The sequence below is a fragment of the Chiroxiphia lanceolata genome, chromosome 5 (genome assembly GCF_009829145.1).
Source record: "Chiroxiphia lanceolata isolate bChiLan1 chromosome 5, bChiLan1.pri, whole genome shotgun sequence".
Taxonomy (NCBI): domain Eukaryota; kingdom Metazoa; phylum Chordata; class Aves; order Passeriformes; family Pipridae; genus Chiroxiphia; species Chiroxiphia lanceolata.
In genome coordinates, this window is record NC_045641.1 from 56,263,225 (window position 1) to 56,282,459 (window position 19,235).

General features: G+C 40.3%; 1 protein-coding gene across 1 annotated transcript in view; it reads left to right on the forward strand.

Moving 5' to 3' along the window:
- The window catches only part of LOC116787627 (tyrosine 3-monooxygenase-like), a 31,089-nt gene extending 15,659 nt beyond the window's left edge, over positions 1–15,430 (forward strand). The window contains exons 7-12 of the mRNA XM_032689392.1: positions 1,627–1,762; positions 2,412–2,481; positions 4,151–4,207; positions 6,903–6,998; positions 12,680–12,813; positions 14,407–15,430. Of these exons, the coding sequence (XP_032545283.1) occupies positions 1,627–1,762; positions 2,412–2,481; positions 4,151–4,207; positions 6,903–6,998; positions 12,680–12,813; positions 14,407–14,566 (653 nt within the window). The 3' untranslated portion in view covers positions 14,567–15,430. The remainder of the gene's footprint in view (positions 1–1,626; positions 1,763–2,411; positions 2,482–4,150; positions 4,208–6,902; positions 6,999–12,679; positions 12,814–14,406) is intronic.
- The last annotated feature ends 3,805 nt before the right edge of the window (positions 15,431–19,235 follow it).

A 19,235-nucleotide genomic window follows, 5' to 3' on the forward strand; every position in this document is an offset into this window, starting at 1 on the left:
TCCATCACAATGTCAGGTAGAAGCACTCCTTGCTGTCCCCTCATTTGTGTATTGCTTCATATGTTTGTCACTTCTAATTCTTTGAAGCATCCTTTTTCCTTTTTTTTTCTTTCTCTCTCTACATTTTTTCTTTTTTAATGAGAAATAACCTCATAGAGTAAGACAAGAAATTCTGAAAGAAACATTAAAAACCAAATCAAAACAAATCTTGTAAATGGCTTGGTTTCTGGGTGGGATTTTTTGTTTGTTTACATAAAAAAAATTAGGTTCCTGGCTTCATGACACAATAGAATATGGGTAGAGAAGGGAGAATAAAGCCATTTCTGTTTTTTTTTAATGTAGTTTTATGCTTTAAAGAAGTTGAAATGTCATTTATGGGAGCTGAGAATGCAACACAGATTTTGAATATAAGACTTCAAAAAGATTATCACTGGCTCACTTTGAAAGCAGTGATTTTCAGTTTTCTGAGCTTTGCAGACCACCAACATGTTTCCCATGGAAATGTAGATTGTGTGTTCTGTTGACTATCAGACCTTTCATAGTAATGCAGGGTGTCCTGGGGTAACACTGGTAGCACAAGCTGAAATTGAAGTGCAAGACTATGGCATTGTTCTGTCCTGTTCTATGGACATATGCAAAGCAAAATGCATATGATCGCATCACTGGGAGGCTGTGTAGTTCTAGACAAACATCATGGTAAAACAAACAAACAAACAAAAAACCAACAAAACAAACAAATAAAAAAAACCTGGGAAAAATAAGTGAAAGCGATCTTGGAGATTCTGATATTAAATGGTTAAGGGCTAAATTCCAGGACCCTTATCTCTGATGATGACCCATTGCTCTTTCTCCTGTGTGTTCCCATTCTAATGAAGTTCAGGCAGAAAGACAAAATTGATACCAGGTTTTGACAGTGCCCCACTAGTTATGTGGAGCATGCACTGACAAAGGGAAATTAAATGGAATAGTATGTTCCAATTCTACCTCTGGGTTATGTTGAACTATACCAACAGAGGAACAGAAGAATTACCCTAACTAGAACAGACCCATGATCCACCTACTTCTGTCTTCAACAGCGCAAAGTACCGGGGGTTTCAGTGCAGGGAAGAAGAAAGTTTTCAGGAGAGGGCTAAACAGTAACCTAGATTCAGGGAAGAGCCAGGTGCCCTCAGACAAGGGTAGGAATGGGTTGTGTCACTTCTCTAACTCCTGTTTTAATTTTACATGTGCTATACAGGAAGTGAGGGAGATAATCCAAGAATTAATAGACAAGCCAGAACTGAAAATGCAGGTTCCGTTTCCTGCTTGATCATAGGGATCACGTGTGACCTCAGACACACCACTGCCGTGTGGGACATAGCACATAAATGCCTGTAAATGTGCTAAAAAAGTGAACTGGGATAGGCAGTACTCCCATACCTCATATCACGGCTGTGTGTATGTATATAGGATGGATGGCTAAGTGATTTGATGCTGCAGTAACTGGTCCCATAGCAGTACAGGGGCAAACCAATAACGATAAGCTAGGGTTTACCTACCATGCTTGCTGAAGGGACATATTAGGTCCCTATTTCTAGGGCAGTTAACCCTAGAAATGCCTAAGTTTGGTCTCCCTTCCCTTTACAGAGAGAACAGGTTTCCAGCTGAGACCAGCTGCAGGACTGCTGTCTGCTCGTGACTTCCTTGCCAGCCTGGCATTTCGTGTCTTCCCGTGCACACAGTATATAAGGCATTTCTCTTCTCCTATGCATTCCCCAGAACCGTAAGTTTGGTGCCCTGGAGTAATCCCATCCTTCTGAATGTGTTGGGGATCATTCTCTTGGGAATGGCCCTGGTGCTCTATCCAGTAGTCCACAGAATGAAACAATTTAGGAAACTGGTAGCTGGAGAGTTAGAAGGGGAAGTCATGCATGAAAGGGTGTGGTTCTCTGTCTCTCTTGCAAAGTTGTCTGGGGAAGGAAAAGACTGGAGAATATCTGGTTTAATCTTTTCATCCTGCCTTCAGTTACCATCTGCTGGGGTTTGATTTCCTGCTGTGAAACTCTCCCAGTAAGTGCTGGCCAGACAACAGCAATAACATTTCATGAGAAATTACAAGTTCACACAGACGCTTTTGTTGTATCCTGGGACAAAATAGGGGCCTTTCAAAGATGTTGTGACATAGAAGGTTGGTGTCCATGCCATCCCAAGTGAAACAATAGACAAGGTAGCAGGGGCAGCTGGCTTCCCATGGCAGAAGGGAATGTTCTGTCACACTCCTTGTAGAGCCAAGACAGGTATGGAGGCATTCACTGCGAAGCAGCTCTTGTACTAGCTTCCTTTGGGGTCTGTTGGCTAAAGTTCTTCATGGGAAGTTAATGAAAGGCAGAAAAAGAAGCCTTTAACAGACATGAAGGTCACTTATTTTTCAGAGACTGTTGCCATGAGTTGCTGGGTCATGTTCCCATGCTAGCTGACAAGGAGTTTGCCCAGTTCTCACAGGTAAGAAGCTTGTTCTGCTGGCTGTTTAAGCAACTGCTCTGGATAGCAGGCCAAATGTGCCTTAAATACATGCAATTTTAAGACTGGATTGTGCCTGAATCACAACCTCCAGGGGTGGTGGGCTAGCAGCACTCTGGGAGACATTTACTCCAAGGGAGTGGTAGCGCTGCTCCCTACGGACATGGTGTAAAAGGAAGGGCAGGGAGTGCTTGTGGGACTTCTCTGTGTGGGAGGGCTATGTCAGTCCAGAGAAGGATGTCTCTGTGGTGCTGATGGTGGAGCTTTACTGACAATGTTGCTCTCCTGGCTTCCTGTCCTGCACCACATGAACCTAAACAGCAACAGCCGCTGAGCCCCCAAGCTGGTTCTGTCTCTGGATATATGTTTTTATCTCACACGAGACTTTAATTGTGTCCATCACCACATCATTCATCAGAGCTCTTTTTCCTTTTACAACTCACCAGATTCTCACAGCATTGCTCACACTGGAGAGGAGGCTTCAAAAAGCAAACCAAGCTTATTTGTACAATAAGGGAGTATTTAGTATGAGGAGTCAGTGTCAGACCCAAGTGAACTCAACAACCTTGCATAATTAAAGACTTCAGAACTATGAATGTTGCTCAAAACCATAATAGAGGGAAGAAGGTAACTCATTTTCCGGGCTTATGGATCAGTGGCTAGTGTGGAAACTGGCAATAGGATCAGAGGGGTAATGTGATGAAGGTTCCTGTCAGAATATTTTGAAAAGAAAATCAGTTCAACTCATCTAATGTGGTTTCCAGTTGTATCAACTTGAATACATGGCAGTCACCTTTTTGATCATAGATATTGGTTATTATCAGAATCAGAGGAGTAGTGCTTTAAATATCCTAGACCTCTATAATTTATTCTGGAAGAAACCTCTTCAGTTTAGTTCAATACCAGAACTCAAGACACATTAGAAATAGAAGTTTATAGCAATTTCACAGCTTTCAGTTTTCTCCTTTTCCCATCAATAACACAGACTATACAACATGGGATCACATTAAGTGAATTTTCACATTTCACTTTATTTTTCCCACAAAGTGTTTTCACAGTTGAAATTCACCCCATGAAAATTCTTTTTTGTTCCATTCAACATGAGACGATGAATGGTAAAAGTGCCCTAATTTTGTTTGTTTGCTGCATGATATGGCTTCTGGGACAGCAGAAAAGAGACATCTACAGATTTCTATTGTGAGAATAGCATTTAACTGGAAGCACAGATGAAAGTAAACAGAACCCTCCCTACACAGATCTGACCCACTCATAAGGGCTCGCAGAAGGAGTGAGAGACAGAAAGGTAATGACAAAGATAAAACCCACCTTGCTGTCCTTCCTTCTCTTGCCTCCCTATAAATCTCTGTCTGGGATAGACAGTCCAGAATTAAGCCAAGAGACGGTTAATTTTACACAGAGAACACTGAGGATTAAACACTCATCTAATGTGGCTCCCAGTGGTATGTAGCTGGGGGCCAGGGAGAGGTAGGCATCCTGGAAGCCATAGAAGGTCATTTTGGGTGACAAAAACAATGAATAGTTCATGCTATTCATGCTCAAAATTATGTGGTCCTCCCCCTTCCCCTCTTTCTCTCCCTTGGGCTGAATAATCACACTAGTGTAACACTGCCTGCTTGCTTACTTGCTTTAGGATATTGGACTGGCTTCTCTTGGATCATCTGAAGTGGAGATTGAGAAACTGGCCACAGTAAGTAGAGATGGCAGTTTAATATTGGAGACAAACCCCAAACGATTCACTGCATCTCCCTTACTATGCAGGGAAGGCTCTTCTTGTGTCTCGGGTTAACTACACAATGGGAGCATCAGCAGGATTATCTCCTCCTCCTCCACAGGTCGGGAAAGTTCTGGAGCAGAGACTGGAGTCCCTCTAGGGGAGCCCAGAAGCATGTAATTCCACCTGAGAACACACTTACACTTCTTGATTTTATAAAAACATATTTCTTAAGCTGAGTTTTTACAATTTCAGCCACAGGATGGTCCCAACTCACTTTCCAGATTTACCCAATAGACTAGATAACAAATGTGATACCTGAATTTTCTCCTACACAAGGTGCAGAGAACCATCAGAATTTGATTCACCTCATATTTATTAACCTCACAGAATAGGTGAGCACTTAACAGCAATTTTAGAGTAGGTACTGTCATTCCGTTCTTAGTCACTATACATCTGTCAAAACAACTCATGAAGTCCTTTACTGACATTTTAAACTGTTCTGAAAGTCCTCTGGAGGCCAGTGATTTTTTTTGAATAATGACATCGATTTACCAGTCTTGATGACTTTTTCAGAGGAGGAATGGAGCCACCCACCTGGGTGAGATTCATTTAGAAAAGGTAGTGAATGGGAGGAAACTAACTCCTGAAATTCTCCCAGTCCACAGCCCCACTCAGGAAGGAGATTGTGGCTCACCTAAAACCCGTCTGCACAAAACCATCCTTAGGTCAGGACTAGGTAAGACTAGCCTTATTTTTAGAGTTTGATGAGCAAAAGGTACCAGTGCTGAATTTTTCATAACATCATACAGGCCCTGGGCTGGTGACAGTGACAGTTCACATTTCCACTGCAATTTCCACTCTCTGGGTCTAGAAAGGCTAGAGTGAGATTAAGGTCATACCTTTGCTAGGGTGAAAAGAATTATGAGTCCCAGAGAGCTATTTTGCATTGTTACATAGGTCTTGGTGAGATTGGGTTAAGGCTGGTGCTTCATAAAGCATTTCCCTGCAAGCACCCCTCCCTGATCCTGGACTGAATAGGACTAGATTAGAGATACGATTTAGATTAGAAGAATAATGGGTCTCATATCTGAAATTGTCATAGTATCTTCTAGGGTTTGAGGAGGTAGAATAAAGGCATCTTTCTGAAAGGACTACCTGCAGTTCAGAGTCTGTGAGAATACAACTTTGTGTCATTTAAGTATTCTGAACAGCAAATATATTCTGGAATAACATCTAAATCCTCAAATGTTTAAAATTTATACATCTGATCTAGGCTCACTGTTTGAGTTTCCTTTTCTAGAAAGTGGAGATAGAGAAGAATCTAGTGTATTCATTACCCTGACATAAAAATCTAATGTGAATTATCTGATAATCTCTGGAAGTCCCTGTCATTCTCTGTTCATTATAAAGAGAATGCAGGCAACTAGGTTGGATGCTATGACAACATTTAAGATAAAAGTTCCTTTAAAGAATCTCAACTTTGCTTGTTGCTATGGTCGATAACATTTGTAACACAAACTTTGAAATGCCATTATTTCATTCAGCCCCATGACTTCACTATGCAGGTGGATCCACGCACCAGAGATGAGAAACTACCAGTGTTCATGTCATCCACAGAGTGCCGCTAGCACCATTTCTTGTAGCCTGCTAAAACAGTGAGAGCTAAAAGAACCTCACTAACTGGAATTCAAATACAGGATATCTAAAGAAACAGTAAAAAAAAATTCCTCCTCCTCCCATGTCTCATTCGGCAGTCAAAAAGGCCTCCTGCGAAATGAGCAGATACTCAAAAGACTTTTTGTTGTGAAATAATAAGAATCAACATTATTAACACAATAAAAATGTGTAATTATTAGCTGAACTGTAGAGAAAACAGCTCGGGATTCTGCAAAAAGAAAGATCCTATCATGTTGTTTCTTTAATGATAAATTTTCAGGCTAAAAGCAAGTCATCAAAATTAAAAGGTATATGAAAAAGGGTGAGAGAAAGAAAGAGTATGTAGAACGAAGAATAGACAGAATAATACGGAGTTTCACATTATTTTACAAATTCTCTGCAGTTCTTTAAACAGGGTCCTGAGAATGCAGTACTTATGGCTAATCCAAAGCCAAGGTCTATCCCTGTGTATGAGGCAGTAAGTGCTGTGTGTCTCTAAAGGAACCTTGAAGAGTTGTGATACAAAGCCATATTCTTGAAATGCCTCATTTACCATGTGTCCAGAACCGTTTCCTTAAATTTTATAATAAGGGAAGGACTAAAAGTTTGATAAAGCCAAGAGTTGCTTTTATCCCACTACTGTCCAGCAGGTAAAGAAGTATGGTCCTAAACATGCTTTATCACAAGAAAGGCACAGAGAAATGTATCTTTATTTTCTACTGGAGCATGACAAAGATGTAATTGGTGTAATCTTGAAGGGTACTTTGCCACTAATGGATAAACCATCCTTTTCTTTTTTTTTGGAAGTGCGACAAGTTCTGAAAATATATGTGTAACATTTAGTGTGTTTTATATGTTAAGAGAAAAATAATTTTCTTAAAATATACAGCTATAAAATTCAAAGATACAAATATACTAAAGAATAAGGATAAAAGACAATTAAAGGAAAAATGAGAAGCTTAAAAATCCCTCCTTTTTCAAACTGTTTTTCACAAGCTGTTCTTATCCCCAGCTCTATTGGTTCACTGTGGAGTTTGGTCTCTGCAAGCAAAATGGATTGATCAAAGCTTACGGGGCAGGACTGCTTTCATCTTATGGGGAGCTTATGGTATGTGTCAAATGCAAAGTGTTGAAAGATTTATATAATCCAGTTTTCTGAACTCTCTGGTAAAAGCAAATTATGTTCTTCTGCATAAACTGGTACAATTTATAATTCAGATTTTTCTTTTGCAAAGAAATTAATTCTCCCTTCCCAGAAGCTACTGAGTAGAGGAAAAACTACTGTGGTACCTGTCTTCCATCTAGAAATGAAATGCAATGAGAGCAACCATCCTTTAAAATATTAGACCTGCAGTAATGCAGTTGACTTGAATGTAAAACTCACGTACCTTTCTGAATTACTCACTAGAGGGCAATATTATGCCTACTATGAACTCAGCTGTTTCATCCATGCCATTGACATTCACACAGATATGAACCAGAAAGGCACTGACTGACTGGACGAAATAAAGTGCAAAGAAACTGTAAATAGCATGGACACTTACAAAAAGAAAATGCTTTAATATTTTACATTCCTAAATAAATTTCAAAACTAATTTCAGCTCTGTTTTACATAGATGAAAATCTGTGTACACAGGTTTGATAATGCCCTGCTTGGACAGATTAGCTGTGGAAAGAGGAACTGTACACCTTCACAGAAAGTTTACGGATTTCTCTTCCTTTGGACAAACAGCAGTTAGGAGAGATATTAACTTCTTAGTTTTGCAGAGCAATGAAGCAGGTAAAGATTTTTTAATTGCAAAAGCTCTAAACTGGTATCACTAGGTCTCAACTGCTTCAGGTTGTGCAGGTACTGGATGATTTTTTTAAATTTGGTAAGAACCAAAGGAAAATAAATAAGACTCTTTTGAAGCATTTTTATAAATCAGAAACTTTTCTTTCTTTTTTTTTCATGGGAGACATATCTTAAGCTTAACACATAAACCAGCAGCCTAACAGGGCTACATTCACACGGAACAATTGCTGAATTAGCATAGCTTGGACTCCCATAACTGGAGATCTTTGGATTGTTATGACAATAAACATATTGCAAAACTGTCCTAATGGTGTACAGTCAGCCCACTTCCCATGTCAATTCAAGAATTTCTTTCCAGAAAGGGTGATCAGACATTGGAATGGGCTGCCCAAGGAGGTGGCGGATTCTCCGTCCCTGGAGATTTTTAAAAAGAGACTGGATGTGGCACTTAGTGCCGTGGTCTAGTAACTGCAGCTGTAGTGGATCAAGGGTTGGACTTGATGATCTCGGAGGTCCTTTCCAACCTGGCTGATTCTATGATTCTATTATTCTAAGACATTTAAAGTAGGAGTCCCAACAGAGGGGCAGCTGAAATTAACACAGAGAAAGGGGAACTCTCCCAGACATCAGCCGTCATTTTACCACTTGCTGAGTTAAGCATTGGTTTTCTCCCAACACTTGCAATTTGGAGATTTTTTGTGAGCAAAATCTGTAGAGAGCTTTCTCTCTTGAAAAGCTGAGAGATCTGCATGCTCGTTAGCCCTCCAGAGAAATAAACATGACTTCCTTTCTACACAGCAGCCTGATCTTGGCCTGGTTGCTCATGAACTTCAGTGTGCTAGCACTACTGTAGCTGGCATCTGTGGAACAATGAAGCGTATTGCTTTGAAACAGCAGATCAATAAGCTCCCCTAACAATTAGGCTCCAGTGCAATTCCTTTTTGTTTACATGCCTGTCTGTTCTAGAATAAGGCTGAAGCTACTGTTTATTTGAAAATCCTTCAGTACTTGCTATTTTCACTACCAACAAACAGGAAAAATAAACTTGCATTTATTTACCTGGTAGAACCATAAAGATCCAGTGTCAAAGCACAGTTCAATGCAACATTTATTATAATCTGCTTATCTTAATATTTTATAGTTTTAAGTCAAATTTATTTACATGTTAAACAGGGTACTAAAGGGCGCAGGTAATCATATTGCTGATACTTATGTAGCTTTCATAGCAATATGCACCCCAGAATCTATCTGTATGATGTTGCCTCTTTTTTTCTGTGTAATTTTGACACAGATGAAGGTAAAAAAGTCTCATCATAAAATGCTCGCTTTTGGAGAGTCTGGATTTCAGTGCACCAGATTTGTGCTCTCTCCCCTCTTTTTCCATCCTTTTCTTCCCCAGACACCAACAAACTCTTCTGCTTTTGATTAAAGCAGTAGGCAAGAACTGCTTGTGCACAAAACTGTGCTATATAACACAAAACTACAACTGCATCTCGAACTCCCTACCTCCGAGGCTGACAATGGAAGTCATAACTATCCTTGGGTTGATAAATGGCAGTTTCCTTTCATTACTTGTATCATTAGTAGTTGTTGGGTAAAGCTACTGGATAAACTTTTGATAAAGCTGGGTCCGCCGGGGTCTTCATCCATCATATTACTGAAAATACATGCAGATGTGATGGCATTGATATTCAGTACGTAATGAAGAAGAATTATCCCCCTTTCAACAATGTGTTCATCTTGTACATAACACCTAATTCTGAAGATGGGCAAGTAGTTAACCAGCAATGCTGTTATGCACCCTGTACAATCCCTGTGTGAGCTCTGCAAGTTCATCACTGTGTAGCTTCTGGGACAATGTCTTAGTGGTTCTGTGCACTTCACCTTGAGCATCTGAAACTTTTTATGTACAAGTTAATTATATCCATGGCTTTAGGTGCTGAAGTTTCCTTCTGTGGCTGACTGATTCATCTTTTTATTTAGAACCAAACTGAAAAATAGAAATATTTCCATTTCACCCCTGTATTCTGCATAAGCGTCTGATTCTAACTTCAGTGTAGACAGTGGCAGTGCGAGTAAAGCAGTGAGGTCCTATGCTAGCAACCTGCAAATGTATACCAACTTTTATACCAACTCTTTTATGGCTGAAGAGAGGAAATATGTGTAGTGCAGTATCTATTCATAGAAGATTTTTTGTTTTTTAGAAATAAAGCAGAGGCTAGACAGATCTGTTTGAGAAGATGAAGACTGGACTCATGATAGACTTCAGTTTCTTGCAAAACACAGTTTGCAGTTTTAGACTGGCACTTGGGAAAGCTCTAGATAAGTTTTGTTGCTGCTTGGGAGAAAGCCATTTTCCATGCTAAAAATTATCTGCCACTCTTCTCAGTATGGGCTCCGAGGTAGGCTTCTGCATGGAGTTCCCAGACTTGATTCCCTATCATTCAGCTGATCGACATATTTGGCACAGGTAGTGAAGTTTTTGGCGCTTTGTTAGCAGTGAATATAACAAGTACTGTAGGATTATCACTGCAGGTCATGTGTTGGAGGAGACACACTGCAGCAGCCTGTGCAAAGGAGGGTTTTCCTCATCACTGAAGGCTTCTAGACCAGGAATAGCAGGATGATTTGGTCATTGAGGAGGCAATAAGGGCAGGAGTTACTGAGGTTAAATGGTTAGCTACAAGAAGAGAACACCTAAGCAGCTGAAGAGGGTGAGCACCAGTACATCCAGCTAATGTGGTATGAGAACTTAGCATCACCAAGAAGCCTGGGAACATCCCTGAACTGCAGCCTGGACTGACTCTCTGTGGGTGTGTGACTGCAACCCAGGGAACCACATCCTGACTATGAAATCTTCAAAACATTTCCCTTTGCTCCACAGCACACACTCTCAGCAGCTTAAACTCAGCTTCAGGTAGATATTTGCTTTGGATGAACTGATCCTGCCCAAACTCAGGGCAAAACCTGGGGGAAAGGCAGAGGATGAGAGGTAGAGCTAGACAATATCTGCATGAGTCTTGCACTTGAATCCCTGTTATCTAACAAATGATTTGGTAACAGCAGCTATATATCAGAGGGATAACCATACCCGAGTCTAAACTGAACAGTTGTAATGGGTCTGACTGCTGGCCAAACTTGCCTCCTCTGAACTGTAAGAATTCCTCCCCGACAGCTCTCAGTATTGCACTGTTTATTTCACTATATTCTGTCAGCTGTTCTACATTATCCAAAATGCTTCTTCTGTTAACACTCAGCTGGACTCTGTCCTACATACTGTAAAATCTTATGGCTCATACCGCACTTCTGGCAACACTCAGTGCTACATATGCTTTTCTTGCAGCACAACTAGTACTTAACTTTTAGAGGCCTTTAAGGCCATCCAGTTTCAAGCTGAACTTCCACTGAAATCAATAGGATTTCAGTTCTGCTTCAACACTGACAGCATAGCGGGACCCCTGTCAGGTTTTGAGTTTCTGAAATCTTTTCCCATTAGTCCCCAGAGGTTCTAAGATTCTAAGAGCAGCCTCATGTTTGTGTATGCACCAACCATCTTAGATTGTATGAGTGCTCTCCAAAGTTTATTCTTCAATTACACACTGAAATGAAGAGCAAGAAAAACACTGTCTTTTAGCATTTTATATTATTGTTCTTTTTTTTTTTTCCTTTAAAGCCATGTATGTATTTCTGCACCAGTTCTGCAGCACATCGGTCACCTGGTTAAGGCAGGCCTCCAGTGATGGAGAGTTCAGGCCTGGTTCAGTGAAATATCAAAAAATAGGCTTAAGGATACTGTCTGAATTTTTCCAGTTAGCAGACTGAACTGAAAGTCTTCTGCTGTGTCACCCACTCTTACCAGTTATTTACAAGTACCATAAGAGTTGGCATTTGGATTATAAAATAGCGAAGGGAGCCTTCTGAAGGCTGAGGAAGGAGAGAAAAAGGCAAAGAGGCAGATATGAAAGAAGGGGTGGGTACTAAAAGACTGTCCTAGGTGGATGAGACAGTCTGAAGGTGGACAAAATGGGTTTAACATTGACTGAGATGGGTTGCCTTTTTCCTTTTTGTTTGCACCCAGGACACTTCACCACAGTGTCTGTGGGACACCAACCTGGCCAACTAGAGGCACAACCAGCTTTCAGGCACATCTATGATGCAGTTTAAATGTCACTAGAGCTGAGCTAGCTTTAAAGGACCTCATTTGGGTTTCAGGGGCAGACAAACTGTCTAGGAACTCACTTTAAGCCTGACCTGTGTTGCCTTCCTAGGATTCTGTGATGGTATTAAGCTGGTGTCTGGTTTAAAGGTATCTCCAGTATATGTAAAAAAATGATAAAGATGTGCCTGTGGAATGCAGTGTCGACAGAAGTGGCTTCCGTAATCCTCCTGTTTACCTGAGGGACAATGTAAAAGAACTTGAGAAGAACATATAAAAGAATCTCTGTGGGTCCAAAAACACAAACACACACACACAGAGGATACTGCTTATTTATATTTTGGGCTTCAAGGAAGATTTTAGGCTGCTATACTGACCTAGGAGCTGTGCATAAAACACAGAAGCATTCTATCTGTTCTTCAGTACAGGAAATGGGAGATTTGTGACAGGGACAAGGGGGCTTTGAAGTACTGCTGCGCAGGACTGGGAATCTTCTATGATACTAGTTGAAGAAAAGTAGCATGATATTATTTTCTTCCAGATACTTGTATTTTGGGAAGTGCCATAGGCTTTCCCTTTCGTGTCTTGGAACATGGCTCTGGTATCCAGTAGTCCAACAATATAATATAGAAAATACATATTTCTCTTTTTTAATTTATTTTTTAATATTTATTATTTGGTTTATTATGCTAATTATGAAAATCAGCTTTGACCTGTGAAAGAACAGGACTTGATATTACCCCTAACTATTCCATGAAGAGAATTTCACAGTCCAGCAGGGACTAATTCTTTCTCTGTTCATTCACCTGCTCTAACCTGTGTTGTTCCTGCTACAAAGTATGCTTTGTCAAACAAGCCAGAGTACAAGCCTTTTGATCCAGAAGTGACTGCAGTTCACCCCTATCAGGATCAAGCCTTCCAGCCTGTCTATTTCATAGCAGAAAATTTTGAAGATGCCAAGGTCAAGCTTCAGTAAGTAAAGTGATTGTGGGTATTTTCATTGAGGGGGTCACACTGGCTTGAGTCTTAATCTCAGATACATCTACCACTCTTGCAATAACCATGCCAGGCTAACTCATTGCATCTGCTTAATGGCTTTTTTGCAACAAAATTAAACATGAGCTTGTTTATCTCAGAAAAGCTTCATAAAAATTCAGAATTATATCTTGCTATGCCCTGTCCCATGCTTAATCTTAACAATGCTTCATTTTAGCAACTTCTTAAGTAAAGTCTGTAACTAATAGTGAGAGTGCAGTCCCACCCTATGTGCTAGTCCATACAAATAGGAGGCCATGAAGAACTGATTTACCCAAGGTCACACAGAAATTTTATAGCAGTCTCAGGAATTAACATGGATCAGCAGGGGGCTTAAAAACAAGATTGCTTTTCTCCTCCGATTATATCTGCACAAGAATGCAGAATCATCATTCACAGGCAATATAATTTCTACACAGTAGCTGACTGCAATCCAAATGACATTATTTCAAATTAGCTCGAGGTGGTTCTAAACATATTTCTTTAACTGTATTATGCTATGCAGTAAGGATTTTTTTTCTTTTTTCTTTTTTTTTCTTTTTTTTTTTTTTTTTAAAGTAAGCAGAGTTTAAATTCTGGCCTTCGTCTCCAACAGTTAGAACAACATGACCAATTCTGGCTGGAGGCTGATTGTAGAGCTACTGGGGAGCATGTAGGAGCTGAAATGAGGAATTTATTAGAAGAAAAGAACCTGAGCCAGACTTCTTCCCTACTGTCCCCACCTCTTCCCCAGAAGCACTGTCTGCTGGGGCTATACCAATGGCTAATTAGGCTCCTCATCTTAAATCTGAATGTTCACATTAAATTTTTAATATGTGTAAAAACGTAGGTGAGAACTTACTGGCAGAAGAGAGAGGACTTGCAGAGCATTTGACTCAGGCAAACCTGGAAAGAACATACGAGGACAAGGAATACACCATTCTCAGACTTGAAGCTTTTTAATAAGTTTTTTCAAGACAGTTGCACAGCCAAAGCTGCTCAAAATAACCAAAGGCACAAGAATCTGTCAGCACAGAAAACATATGGCAACATCAGTACAGGGGGTTCCTACCAGCGTGTACTTAATGAAAATATTGTCAAAAATGGCAAGCAATCATGTTTTTTTTTCTTTTAATAGAGACAGAAAAATAGAGGATGCCTAGTATCAACAGGTTTTTAGAATTTTACGCAGAAAGAGCTACTCCAGGTTATTTCTTGGAAGTGAAGGCGGCAGACATGCTGTGCTCCTGCATTCCTCAGCTTGTGGTTGTAATAACTCTGAATTGTGTTAGTGTAGAACTGTGAGAGCACAGACAGGTCTAAGCCAGCCACACTGAAAAGAAGGCACTGCAGATCTTCAGGGCTGCAAGTAGTTCTGCCATGGGGAGAATGTACTGCACCAGACAGCATTAAAGAGTATCGTGAGGATGTGTCAGAGCAGCCTTTGCTCCCCGATAAGTCCATGACCATGCAGTGAGAAATTAGGTCCTGCAAGTTTTACACTTAAGGAAGTGCCTTTTGAACTAGAAGCTCTGTCTTCTTCCCCCACAGAAACTACACAATGAAGATCAAGAAGCCTTTTGCTCTGTACTATGACCCCTTCACCAACAGCGTTGAAATTATGAACACACCACAGAAAGTCAAGAAGGCACTCTGTCAGACGAAAGAGGAACTAAAAAACCTCTGCTTGGCCCTTGAAAACATCTCTTAAAACTACAGCAGTTCATCTCACCTGTCACTGAGATACTTGAAGGTGGTTTCAGCACTTGAAGAGTTAGTGATGAAGCTGTAGTTGTATGCAAAAATCTTTAATGTGAAAACCAGCTCAGTTTATCTAATCTTTTCACTGTAATTTATGCTGCTGACTTAAACACATTAGTCAGTTCCTATTTAGTAAGTTCCTATTTAGTATGTTTCAATGACACGAAAGACCAAATATCACCTACCAATTTTTGGTAGGTGATATGAGCTACATCTGTTTGCAGTGTATTTATTTGTTATTGGACTTTATTGGTTTTTTTATTCCCCTGTCATCTTTTCAAGTTATCTATCACAAAATAGCACAGTAACTTTTCATCCACACAGTCTTTTATTTGCTGCCTTCATGACATGATCACAACCACTTAGGTTGGCTAGCTGCCTACAGTTAGCAGTCCTTGCAGCTAGCTCATTGCTGCTAGCAATTATTATCAACTACTGTGCCCGCAAACTATGAATGGTTCCCTTACAATGTGCAAATACAAGGCTTTGTAGGAGGAACACTTTACTTCTGCTCACTATTTATTTTTTAAAATACTCATCACATTCAGTAGCCTTCAAATAAGACAAAAAGATTTCCTGTCGCATTTCAGATCACAGAATATTTGTACTTTGGCTAAAAGAAAAAGCAGAAAATAAAAGGCCCAAGATGCTCTGGCCCTGTCACATACGAGGGTGCTTAATTTGAATAAGAAATTTGAATTCTGAGGAGAAGATTTTTGTGTAAGGAAAGATTTGCAAAGAGGTCTTTAAGAGATAGGCTTCTGTTAGTTTTTTCATGGGATTCAGATTCCCCAGGATACCTTTAAAAATCTTTGCTTCTTATTGATGTCATGATGATTGTAGTAATAATCGAAAGGTCAAATACATGGAACACCTAGTGGAAAACCTGAGATCAACCACTAGCAGCTGTATAGCCTTGCTATGGAACAAATATCTGATATGTGCTCCAATTCATCTTGTTTGCCTCTCCAGCCCCTCTCTGAGATGTTCCTGAAATTTATCTACAATCTGCAGGTCATGTTTCCTAGAATCAATCTAATAAGTGCCTATTCCAGAGTTTCATGTTCTTCATGTCCCCTTCCTTCCTCTACTATTCACAAATAGAAAGTTTAGGAAAAGAAGACAATGCTCAAGACAGGAAGGATTCCATCTCCTCTTAGCAGCAGTACAAACAGATGGGGTTGATGCAGGCTACAGGTATGGCATAAGCAGGCAAAATGTGGATCTCATGGCTCAAGCTGGGTGATAGTGATCCACGAATGTGATTCATCCTGTGCAGCTTAGAAGCTCTACTCATTTATTCAAAAGTGTGTTTAGCAAGTGGCAGACAGCTACCCTGTGCACTGCTCCCCACCAGCTGCCAGTGTACAAGGTCTGAACTCTGAGGTAAATGTGAGGTGGTTTGGCTCTTGATGGAAAAGGAGTTATCATCCCTTCCTGAACTGGTTGCTGTGGGATAGGAGCACGTACACAGACAGTCACAACAGAGCAATCCACATGCTGTTACTTCATGCAGAGCTTATCTCACTGTAATTTGTCCATGTGCCAGACTCTAAAGAAACTGTCTTATTGAAAGTTAACGGAATGCTGTCTCTTAAACCTTCATGTCTACAAGCACTTCAGCAAACTTTCCCATGGGTAGTAATACTCAAGATCTGGGGAGCTGTTGCAAATGCTTGATTTTATTAAAGTGTGGTGATGCCTGAAAAATTTGGAAGTATCTTGACAAAAATGGTTATGAGACTCCCTTTCTCTCAACAGCAGGAGCATCCCAAGCTTTTTTTTTTTTTTTTCCAAATCCAGGATTCTTCTATTCTATTCTAGAAGAACACTTGCATATCATAAACCCTGTTTTGCTAGAAATTCAGCCAAGGACAGAGCTGAAGTGAGTTCCTTTCCTTCCAGTATATTTCTGCTGTGATGGAGGATGATCTCTCAGCATGCTTTTATGGATTTAATTCTACTTATCCTGCTCATAAACACACACACACAAATACCATTTCTCCTCAGAGCAATTTCTTTCCTTACATATTGTAATAATTTATCTGTCTGCTTCCTGCCAATTGGTGCATAGGCAAAAATGTTTGATAGCTCACAACAGATTGTTTTCAGAAGTATTATTTTCATCAATCAGTCCTTTTACAGTGAAAATTGAATCATGTGCTCCAGCTCTGTGTATTTTCTTTTTCTTTCTTTTTAAGTGGAAGATAATGCCAGAGCGGAAGAGCTATCAAAATATTTTCTATAGACGGATTCTGTAGGCCATAGGGTCTTTTTCATGTATTCCCTCTGAAATGGTTGAATGTGGAATTTAGACTTGAGTTTGGCTATTACTCAGAACAGACCTATATTTGGAAGAAATGAGAGACCTGATGGATTTGTTTTGCCCAAGGCCTCACACTTTCCTTGGAGGGACTCCAGGCCCGCCCACACACCCTTGTCTTTTCCAGTTCCTGTAGCAAGGAGAGAAAAAGAAGCCATTTGGAGCCAGATTCTCCCACCCTTACACACGCTGAGTAGTACCCAATCTCTCAAGCAATCCCAGTGACAGTACTGAGCTTGTCTAAGGTGCTGTACACAGACCACAAGAGTGGGATTATCAAAGCCACTGTGGGTGTACTTGCATTTTTTTATTGTCTTAGTGATAGTCAGCTGGCATATTCGACTAGGGGAGGCTCCTCCAGTGAAACTTAGTGGAGCTGCAAAAGTAATGGATTTGGCTACTTGAACTTTTAAGATGTGTAAATGTTTTTCCAAAGGAGGTAAATCTTTCCCTCCTTCCTCAGGCAGAACCTACCCTAGGATAGCCATGTTTGACACTCCCCTCTAAGAAGGTCCAAATTCTTTTCTTTTTATTCAATGTAGTGACAAAACAAAAGTCTTCAGGGTTACATCCTTATGAGTTACACTAGTCATTCTGCTCTTCCAATAGTCATTCTTTCACTTCCTCACAGAAGCCAAGAAGTACCTCATACTCCTGTCAGCCTAAAGCAGCAGTGATGGGAAAGGCAGCAATGGGGCCTCCTGATGAAAATAATGGCACAGAGGAAAAAGCACCAACCAGTAAAAATATGTCTTTTTGTCAGTTTGCATTTCAGCAGTTTTGTATTAATCTTACACAAGAAGGTTCCAAAGCCAAGTAAAACACATCTTGTGACTTGAAACTGAACTGATGAACTCCCCATGGGTCCTTTGCTTATCCTGATAAACTTATTTTTCCTAGATGGAGTGCATTTAGAACAAAATAGTGTATGTTATTAAATCTGTACTGTGTTGTTCTGTTATACATGGGAGAGTTAGTAAATTCAGTTTGTGGGTTTGGGTTTGTTTTGTTTTTTGGTTAACCAAGTCTGTCCTCTACCAATTTTGGTCCACCTTCAAGTCTCCAGCTGCTTCACTGCTTCCCTGCAGATTTGCTAGGGATGCCAAGGGTACCACTGTGTAAGGAGAATACAGAGTTATGCAATTTGGGGAATTTGGCAGGACAGGAAGAGGAAATTTAGGCTGGCCTCCCACCCACTCCCATGAGAAACAGCGTTGTATTACAATGCAGAGCTGTCATCCTCAGAAAGACCTTCTCAATCATTTCCCTTTTGTTCCCTTAACATTTTGATCTTTATAGTACCTGGTGAATGTAAACCTTATTTAACCACTTCAAGAAAGGCCAGCAGGGGGAGAAAAAAAAAAAAAAGAAAAAAGAGAAAGACTTTCCAAGAAGAAAAACTTCATTACCCTAAGTCTTCCTTATCTCTGATGATCTGTGAATGAAGAAGAAAACAAATCAAAGCAAGCTTCCATGGAAATGATAGCATATTCCTGAAGAAACCTAAAACATTTAATTCTTCCATGTACAACCACACGAATGAAGATCTCCTTACACCCATCACTGAAATGTCATCATTTACCCAGTAAATCATAACCATCAACTAACCATACATAGAAGTGTTACATGACTTCTTGAGTCAGGAAGTGAAGCTACCAGGAAAAACCCTCCAGTAGCTTTGCCTTAAACACATACTGCAAAAACATAAGGCTCTCTGGAGCCTGCTTCCGTAGATATCCTACAGCATGGAGAAATTCCAGTTGGCATAGAAACAGAGGGGTATATACATACATCCCTGGTAATCTCACCCACCACTAATCAGGAGTTTATACATGGGCTTTGAGATTCAGTTAGAAGACATTACTTTGCAGCATTCTTCAGCTGGTGCATGATCAGAGGTTGGCAGAAAGGGTTACTGGCTGTATCGTATTAAATATACATTAAGTTTAGGTAATGCTGGTGGCTGAGGCCCAAAGTGAAAGCAAATCTCTGGCACCCTCTCCCACCACAAAAATTCCTCAGGGGAAAGAAAGACAGACTAGAAAAAGAGTCTGGCTGACAACTGGCAGAGCAAAGGGATGAGGAACCTAAAGCACCGGTGGATAGGCCTGAAACATGTTTGCTTTGCATATGCTGTTTCGTTATACTTGAGAAACGTTTCTGTCTGAAAGGGAGCTTTTTAGTGTAAAGGAAGAAATTTGGAGGAGTTTAGGTTAGTTAAGACTTTTTAATCATGCCTGAGGAGTGCTATCCTTATCTAAGGCATTTACTTTTAACATGGGGTGCAAAGCTTGGA